We start from the raw sequence: 9,832 nt of genomic DNA on the forward strand, positions 1-9,832 counted from the left end.
CACTTGTAAAACCAGGCATACTACTTGCCTGTCTCTGTATCTTGTGGAAATGACAAAGTTTCTGAGTAACTAAATTTTGGGAGGAGTCATCATTTCACTATTATTAAGGAAGGTTCACATGGTGTACACCCTACTGGCATCATCAACAGGCAGCATCCAACACTAAAGAATGTGCACTGAGTCAAACAGATTGACATTTAAAAGGAAGTTATGATGAAGCATGTTCCTTATTGATTTAGTGTCATTTGGCCCCAGAAACTATGATTCAGGGTTTACTGGTACTTCTGGTAACAGCTAAAAAAAAAAAAAAAAACAAACTCCAGATAAACAGCATACTTAAAAAAACATTAGTGAAAGTGCCAAAGGAGAAAAAGGATCTAAATTAAGTTGAGTAAAAACATATCTCTGTACGTCCAACTAGAAAATAACCACTATCAGCAGTTGATGTAAAAATTATTTATTTGGAAGACTTGCTTCATTGACTTATTTTCACAATAACATAACTATCATATGATGTATGGTTAGTGCAGGGCTCCTCTTTAGAAAGGCCCAAACAGAATCCCACCTTTGTCTCCTTCGCTTTCTGTGGTTGCTTGCTTTAAACTCTCTCTCTTCATGATCTGCTTCTGCTTGGACCCTCCTCCATAGACACATGAACTCAGGATCTCCTGCCTGAGGAATGAGCTCTGCTGGAGTAACAAGGCTCATGGATCCTGTTTGGTCTATGCCCCTCCCCCACCCCCCACAAATATATATAATGGACATATGTAACTCTATTCTTGCAATCCTGTGTTCAGAAAGTGATCAGTAAAGGGCAGGGTTGAGGATTGTGTGTGTGTGTGTGTGTGTGTGTGTGTGTGTGTGTGTGTGTGTGTGTGTGTGTGTGTGTGTGTGTGTGTATATATATTCTGTAAGATCTTTTTCTTTCACTCAGACTACAATACTTCTATTAACCAGCTCTATCAAGAAACTCTTAAAAGAGTGACAAATGAGCTTTGATTTATGAAGCAAATACAAACTTTGCCCACATCAGTAGCCCTTGTTTACTTTTCAAACACCATCAAACATGACAGCCAGCAACAGAAAGTCAATGGCAGCATGCCAAAAACGCACTTGTTGGTCCTCTTGTAACATCCTGCTCTATTTAAATGTTCTGCATTTTGACTGACAGGTCGCTTTGTTTGCCTCCAAGACGTTGAAATATATCAGGAACGGAGTGCTCTTCCGGCTGTTCTGCTTGGTTATGGATCCTTAGAAACTATAATACCCAGAAGCCCCAAGCTAGGTTCTGTCAGGCCCAGGGATAAGGAGTTGTCTCCCAGCCAGACATTTCTTCTGATGGCTCAGATTGCAAAAACATGTTCAGGATCTCCATGGTTGCATTGTGATGGTTGCTGTCAGAGAAGTGTTTGCTCAGGAATGCAGACAGGCCTGGAGAAGACGAAACAGCCCTGTGAAATTGATAAACATACAAGCATGTTGCTCTTTGCAGAAAGCCTTAGTAACACTTAGCAATGTGTCACAATAAATGAGCAACTCTTTCCTACGCAGGAGTTAGGAGATATGGGAGTATATGGAATACTGTAAACATAGCAATTGGACTGTGAAAAACATAATATTTACCATCAGTCTCTGAAACTGCTTCTGTCTGTGAATTTAAGCCTTATAGGAAATCAGCAAATCAAATATTATGCTTATTAATTTGCTGTTCATGCAGTACACCCTTAAAGAATTAGTTCAACTTTGGAGTCTGGATTATTTTCAATGTGGTTGTTTGTATGGTGTTGTAGATTTCCACTTAACGTCATCCAAGACCGGAGCTTTTGCAGCTGAACTATCTAATAAAATTATTTGTTGTTTTGAAGAGATCTAGAACCAGTTTTTCAACAAATAGTAAACACACACAAAGAAGAATGTATAGCATGCATAATGTACTTGACCATAAATACAGCAAAAATGTCATTATCATAAGCAGTCTCAAATAAACTTACCCAAGCATTGTGTGTGTGTATGTGTGTGTTAGTGTGTGTGTGTTTGCGTGCGTGTGTGTGTTTGCATGCGTGCGTGTTTGAGTGTGTGTGCGCGCACGTGTGTGCACGCGTGTCCATGTCCTTGTGAGTTTAAATTGGGTTGTAGTAAGAATGTCTTGCAAAATTACTTGCAAACCAAAACTTACATCTGAGGTCCTGTCGCTCACCTGGAAGAGCGGCTAGAGAAAGTTGTTGGTATCACCAAGCCACAAGATCAATTCACAATACTAATAAAGATACATATGCCAGCTGGGATAAAAGCATCTTCCCAAATGCTGATAAGGCAAACGCAGGGCATTATATTCACTGCACTGGATGGATTTAACTATCTGTGCAATCTACTCAGAGAACAGCAACAACCCAGAAGGTGACAAGACTTATATATGATATTACCTTATATGTTAGTTTTTGGTATGCTAAGTATACCAAAAGCTCCATTACCAGGGATTAATGACTAAAAAGTGTATTACATTAGTAATACATTCATAATAAACACATTAAAAAAAATGTTCTCTCGTTGAACCACTTTTGTCAATGTACTTACTATGTAATGATTAACAAAACAGGATCAGCAGTTAGTGTGAACTCTTGTCTTGGAGGGTTCGGTTTACCAGAATACTTGTTTGCTCCTGCTTTCACAATGTGCTTGAAAACCGGTTTATGGGCTCTTGCAGTTGCTGCTTTCTTCAGTCAACTTTGCTGTGAAGACACCTCTACTCACCCACCAAAACCAATCTCAAGGGGTAAGAGTTATTTTGGAAGCATTGAAGGGCCAGTGGCCATGTCTGTCTCTGTTCGCACCAGTCACCTTGCATTGCTTCATTATTTACTCGTCTGTTTTCAGTAAATCCTCTTCTGGTTTCTCTTCTGGTTCAGGGATTTATGTGGCTATAGGTTCGTCTGTCAAGTTACCATGTGGGGACGGAATGACCAAAGGGACAGAGTGGAGGGTAAACGGATCGATGCTGGTCTCAGGCCCGGTTCTGCACTTACACAACACCAGTCTGGAAGATCAAGGCATCTACACATGCCACAGTCCAAACGGAGGTCACATTGAAACACTACATTTGTGGATGGGCTGTGAGTACAAAAGCGGTGTTATACAATGAGTCTCTGCAGCTTATAAAATGTGAGATGCTCCATAGATGCGTCTGTGTTCCTTGATGTCCTCTCATACAGATGCTCCCTCACCACCAGTGGTGCAGTGCTGGTCTCCTAGTTATCCCCTCAAAGCAGTGTGCTCCTGGACTCAGACACCAGACCCTATTCTGCCAACATATTACATCGCCACCTACTGGTATCATATGAAATCACAGCTGTCCACTTCACTAGCTGTTGACAAAACTGTAAAACCACTGAATATTTGATTTGTAGGTTCATGTTTGATAGGTATCCTAGAACTGAGCAACCACTTGTCCATTCGTGCCGGAGAGAGAGTGACCAGGACCAACAGTGCATTCTAGAAGAGCTAGAACTATATGCAACAGTGCCCCACTTGGTTAACATCACAGCTGTCAATGCCCTCGGGAGTGCAACACGCATCCTGCCTATCCTAATAGACGACATCAGTAAGATCCTATTATTCAGTCTTAATACCTCAGTTATGTTGGTATATCTTTTAACGTTAACTCTCAACCTTCTGAACAGAATGTTTCAGTTTTTGATACAAGTGCAACGTAACTTCATTAAAGGAAGTCTTCACCAATAACGGTCTGTGCTGTGTAATAATGAATGAGTGGTAGTAGGATCATGGCTTCCCCACCTCCTCTAACTGGTGGCTATGTTAACATTTCTGCTATACGTGTTCCTTCAGGAATATCTTCTCACAACTGGACTTTTGCAAGTTAAGCGTTATTTCTTTCCTGAATGGCCTGCAGTGAAGCCTGACCCTCCCGTTAACGTGAAGGTGACGTTACAGCCAGGCAGGAAGCTCCACGTGCAGTGGGCTCCTCCACCCAGTTGGCCAGACCCTGTGAACTTCACCCTGAAGTACAAAGTGCAGTTTCAATGGGACAAACGTAAAACAGCCAGCATTGTGAGTCAACCGCTTACTCAAATGCCAAGTAAAAGATATCAATAGTGCTAATGAATGAATAAATGCTACTTAACTGTTTTGGATATAAAATAATAAGTCGTGTTCAAATTCTTAACTCCCCACAATTAGCTTTTATTTAATTAATAACATTCCAGATGGGACCGTACGAGTCACTCAGCATGGTTCGGAGTGGGCTTGTACCAGGGCGGACCTATCATATCCAAGTATCTGCCATGGACTTCATGGGACAAGGGCAGAGCAGCGAATGGAGTGACCCCGTGACCATAACTCTACCCACCAGCTGACCTGCATGGCCGCCTAAACGTACAGCTTGGCGCATTGGCTTTCACTTTTACACACAGTATGTGTTCAGTTGAATCTTTCCATGTCCATACTGCATAAACTCATGCAGTGTCCTCTTTGGTTCTTTGATAAAACACGCCATAGGTAGAACCAAAGAGGACACTGCATGAGCTGATGCAGTATGGACATGGAAAGATCCAATTGAACACATAGAGTGTGTAAAAGTGAAAGCCAGTTTGCATAATCTAAAGATTTAATAACAATTGCAATATCAAGATATTACATGCCATCTGTATATTTTGAAATAAACAAATAAAAATATATAGATGATATTTGCTTGCCTATTATTATAATCAGCCAAAGTCTAAAAGTATAAATCATAATGCAACAGATCTCATTCATAAAGGTTAGTTTTAAACCTGAAGGTATACAGTGCATCTGGAAAGTATTCACAGTGCTTCACTTTTTCTACATTTTGTTATGTTACAGCCTTATTCCAAAATTGATTAAATTCATTTTTCCCCTCAAAATTCTACACACAATACCCCATAATGACAAAGTGGAAAAAGTTTGTTTGGAATTGTTGCAAATTTATTAAAAAGAAAAAGCCAAAAAAAAAAATTACATCTACATAAGTATTCACAGCCTTTGCTCAATACTTTGTTAAAGCACCTTTGGCAGCAATTACAGCCTCAAGTCTTTTTGAATATGATGCTAGAAGCTTGGCACACCTGTTTTTTGGCAGTTTCTCACATTCTTCTTGCAGAACCTGTCAAGTTCCATCAGAGCTGTTCAATCAGGTTTAAGTCTGGGCTCTGGCTGGGCCACTCAAGAACATTCACAGAGTTGTCCCGAAGCCACTCCTTTGTTATCTTAGGGTCATTGTCCTGTTGGAAGATTAACCTTTGCCTCAGTCTGAGGTCCAGAGCACTCTGGAGCAGGTTTTCTTCAAGGATGTCCCTGTACATTGCTGCATTCAGCTTTCCCTCAACCCTGACTAGTCTCCCAGTTCCTGCTGCCAAAAAACAACCCCACAGCATGATGCTGCCACCACCATGCTTCACTGTAGGGATGGTATTGACTAGGTGATGAGTGGTGCCTGGTTTCCTCCAGACATGACGCTTGGCATTTAGGCCAAAGAGTTCAATCTTTGTTTCATCAGGCCAGAGAATTGTGTTTCTCATGGTCTGAGAGTCCTTCAGGTGCCTTTTAGCAAGCGGGCTGTCTTGTGCCTTTTACTGAGGAGTGGGTCGGTCTGGCCACTCTATCATACAGGCCCGATTGGTGGAGTGCTGCAGAAATGGTTGTCCTTCTGGAAGGTTCTCCTCTCTCCAAAGAGCAACGCTGAAGCTCTGTCAGAGCGACCCTTAGGTTCTTGGTCACCTCCCTGACTAAGGCCATTCTACCCCGATCACTCAGATTGGCCAGGCGGCCAGCTCTAGGAAGAGTCCTGGTTCTTCCATTTTTGTCATTATGGGGTATTGTGTGTAGAATTTTGAGGGAAAAAATTAATTTAATCCATTTTGGAATAAGGCTGTAACATAACAAAATGTGGAAAAAGTGAATCGCTGTGAATACTTTCAGGATGCACTGTAAGAAAACTAGATTTGTTGGAGAGCAATGTTTTAATTTGCTTTGTAAAATAAACTAACCAGAGATTAAAATACAAGTTTAAATTTCAAAATACAAACAAAAACTAAAGTAGCATAGACTTGCTCTCCAGTGACTTGCTCTCCAACATAAATGTCGGGGCAGTTAAAGAAAATAGATGCTCAATCCAGGAGTGTCTACGAAAGACTTCAGGAGACCCTTTCAGTCAATGACATCTACAACAAGTGGTGTGACAAACTCTGTGTGCCGAACTCCCAGCGAGAAAGACGGCGGCCGAGGCAGGTGCGCCGTGACCCTCTCCGGGCTGTGAGTTCCCGGGCCAGGCGTCCACATGGTGTCGGTGGGGATGCTGTGGCGGCTCTGGATGGAGAAAGACGGCTGCCGGCACAGATAGACACTGGGGTCCGTACTGTTGTAGTGCCCTGGGCCAGGCGTCAGGGCCAGGTCCTCTGACGGCCCTCCGGGTTTCCTGCGTGCCAGCATGGAGTAGCTTGCGCTGGAGCACTTGTTGGGCACACGCGAGCCCATAAGGTTGGGGAGGGTGTAGCGGTTGGGGGCAGGCACCGGGTCCGTGCAGCGGTAGCGGGTGCGGAAGGCCATGGTGTAGGAGGGCGGCTGGCGGTGGTTGTTCAACAGGGGGACCTTCTCTGGACTGTAGGCTCCTGGACCAGGAGTTTGGAAGGTCTCAGCTATAGAACACAGTAGCAGATTTATTACTCCTCTCAGCATTGCTTCCTTTCTATTTACATTTATGAACAAGGATAAAACGAAGGCATGAGGAGTTTAAAGCTGCCGTAATTAATGTTACAGTTTTTGCTAAGTCCAACTAGACTTCGCTATTGGAGGCCCCATTCTTCAATGCCACGCCCTCTATCCAAACCTAAAGCCCCTCCCTCTCAAACATTGGTGGCTTATCTTACGATTCTGTGTTCTGCATACACGCAATTAGCAAAATAATTTGCATACAGAGAAGGGCCACCTCATTGTAGAGAAGTTTCCTAATGGATTAAGTTATTTAGACTATCCTGAACATTTTAGTTACTTTTTTTCAGAGCCCAGGAAAGTTTACTTACTTTTTTTCTCAGATAAACTACTTTAACAATGTAAAGACAGTTTAGCTAAAAAAAAAAAAATTGCTTAGAAAAACTTTGGTTACTGTGGTTTCTCTAAAGTTCAAAATGAAAATGCATTATATAGTCATCCAACGGCAGCATTGCTTACCCCCGAGCTTCTTCCTGCCCAGCATGGAGTAAGATGGAATGCCGTCTCGTCCAAAGCGAGTGATTTTAGAATCCACATGATACAGAGGGCCAGGACTGGAGTCTACAGATACCACTATGTAGAACACAGAGGAAAAGAATGTCACATCATAGTCCAAAAAATAGCTCATACAGAAAAAAAGGTGACGTATCTCATGACTGGCTGGAAATGACCTTTTGGCTTTTTGCTGTTGCTGGGCAGGCACTCTTCCTTTAATCAAAATGTAGTATCATTATTACTACATAATACTGTATGTATGTAGTATCATTATTTTTTATGACATTGAACATGCATGGTATGTGTAGAAGGCCTGAGAAAGGACATCTGTGTCTCACATATTTCCCCATATTACAATCACTGTCATCCTCTCATCCTACCACATAACATAAACCTGGTTTATAATGGACGGTTGCAACAATCCCTATTAAAAGCAGGGATGTGACTATAGTTTAGATATCGAATGCCCTGCCGGCTCTGTAATACATCTCCACGGTTGACACAGACAAAGTCCGACCAGGCCTCGTGTGCACGAAGGGCTGGGGGCTCTCAGCTCAGCCGTGCATAAACAGAGCAGCTCGGCAGAGAGCACGGGCCCAGGCGGCACTCACTGTTGCTGCTCAAGCGGCTGTGGAAGGAATACGCCGGACTGCTGGGCTTGGTGTAGTCGTGGTTCACGTAGCCGATGGTTGGGGGAAGAACATACCGCCCCGGTCCAGGCCCTGAATCCAAAAAGACACAATTGGAATTATACTCCCAGAAGGTTAGAAGCAGAAGATTAAATAGATAATGATAAAAATAGATAATATATCCATTTGAGATATAATTCAGTACAACTGCAACATATTTACATGTGAATATAAAAATAATAGTTATATTTATGGTTTTTACAGTCTACAGGAATTTAAATCTAATGCTTTAGGCTTACATTTTTTTCTAAGACCATTATAAATAGTGAATGATGGTAGCCTACATATGAATTGATTTACAGAATGAAGCTGGTTAAGAGAATACCAAGACTCTGCAGGGCTATCATCACAGAAAATGGTGGTGACTTTGAAGAATCTAAAATCTAAGAGTCAAGGCTACGTATTTAACACAGCATCTGTGTTATTTTGTGGTTTTTATACCACCAATGCTTTTCTAAAATGTAGAATATATTAAAAATGAACAAAGAGTAAGCATGTCCAAACTTTTGACTTGTACTATATGTATATTTATACGCTCACCACCCACTTTATCACTTTATTAGAAACTTTAAGTAGAAACATTTTGGTAAGTGTACAATTAGAGACTATATCAGTTGACAATTAATGTTAGCCAACATCCTTTAGTCCTTAACCAATCAGACCATAAACCAAATGTTGGCTTCAGGTATTGGTTGATGGAGCATTCTCAACACAGTGACAGTGTAGCTGCTGTGTTGGTTTTAGTATATGCAGTGTTAGTGATAGACTGAGCATTGTATGCCTCTCAAACTAGCCTCAAACTAACTGTGGTCAGAAACTGACCACTGATGAAGGTACAGAAAAAGTGCATGGAAACAGATGTGCTGTAATCTTTATACAGTGTTTCTAAGAGAGAGAGAGTAAGAGAGAGAGAGAGAGAGAGAGAGAGAGAGAGAGAGAGAGATGCATATTAGACATTTATATAGATTTATATAGACATGTATTACTCATTTATTGGGGACATCTATATAAACATTTATTACTCATTTATTAGAGACATTTAATAGACTTTTATATATACATAATAACCAAAACAATGCCAAAAACAATTAAAAAACAATCGTTTATCTTTTTTTTTTTTTTTGTCATTTTCAGAGTAATGTCTGATTTTCACTAAGAATAAGTTTTTGTTAACATGTGTTGGTGCTTTTGTATGATAGCTTAAAGGTATTGTCCAAAGTTTCACAGACCACCTTAGTTCACACATGCAGAACATTTTTGAAGCCCTGAAACCACAGCTGTAAAAAGTTTCATTCAAAATCATATAAATTTTACTACCTAGTGAAATTTCATACTGCCGTTAAAAGGCTCACTTTTTATTTACGTAGGAACTTTAGCAGAGCAGGTGTTCCAGTGGAATCCTTTTAATAGCGTCTTTGGTTTCTTTGTTTTCACGCGGACAGATCTACTTTCAGGTCAACAAAACCATTGCATACACTTTTTTTTTTTTTTAAACCGCTGTACACCTTCTCTTTTTCAAATCTCTGTGCCTCCGAAAGCAAACGTAAGGAGACGCTTCATTTTGCACAGCTGTGGAACTCACCCGTCACCCTGGCAGCTATGAGAGGCCGCTTTCTCGCCACCTCAGCCATGGAACGCTCGTGAGCTAGGCGCGCGCTCGGTCACTGCTCCCCGGTCCGGGTCCGGCACAGGTTGAGCACTCAGTGACACACGCAGCGAAAGAACAACTTCACTGTGAATTATAGATGACGTTACACGGCCCTGAAACGTTATCCTCGTCTCCACAGCGAATGCATCCAGAATTACATCTTTCTGCCTTGCAGGATTTCAAATATGCATCGATAGCTTGGTAGCCATGTAGTGTTACAGACTTTCAGCTAGGCCATTTCCTGTGAATTGTAATTCTA

The 9,832-nt window shown here is 41.5% G+C and overlaps 2 protein-coding genes across 2 annotated transcripts; one reads left to right on the plus strand and one right to left on the minus strand.

Annotated features, from left to right (window-relative positions):
- Positions 1–2,576: 2,576 nt before the first annotated feature.
- Positions 2,577–4,643, plus strand: ebi3 (Epstein-Barr virus induced 3). Its single transcript, XM_027021060.2, has 6 exons — positions 2,577–2,773; positions 2,907–3,110; positions 3,210–3,327; positions 3,420–3,598; positions 3,908–4,065; positions 4,221–4,643. The coding sequence occupies exons 1-6, from the start codon at positions 2,581–2,583 to the stop codon at positions 4,368–4,370; spliced, it is 1,002 nt and encodes a 333-aa protein (XP_026876861.2). The 5' UTR covers positions 2,577–2,580; the 3' UTR covers positions 4,371–4,643.
- A 1,537-nt stretch (positions 4,644–6,180) lies between these two features.
- On the minus strand, positions 6,181–9,830 carry odf3l2a (outer dense fiber of sperm tails 3-like 2a). The gene is made up of 4 exons (XM_027021063.2): positions 9,508–9,830; positions 7,848–7,958; positions 7,201–7,314; positions 6,181–6,668 (listed from the first exon to the last, which is right to left on the minus strand). Exons 1-4 carry the CDS (start codon positions 9,554–9,556, stop codon positions 6,181–6,183), a joined length of 762 nt encoding a protein of 253 aa, XP_026876864.1. The 5' UTR covers positions 9,557–9,830.
- Between the last annotated feature and the right edge of the window lie 2 nt (positions 9,831–9,832).

Source organism: Electrophorus electricus, chromosome 18 (genome assembly GCF_013358815.1).
Source record: "Electrophorus electricus isolate fEleEle1 chromosome 18, fEleEle1.pri, whole genome shotgun sequence".
NCBI lineage: Eukaryota > Metazoa > Chordata > Actinopteri > Gymnotiformes > Gymnotidae > Electrophorus > Electrophorus electricus.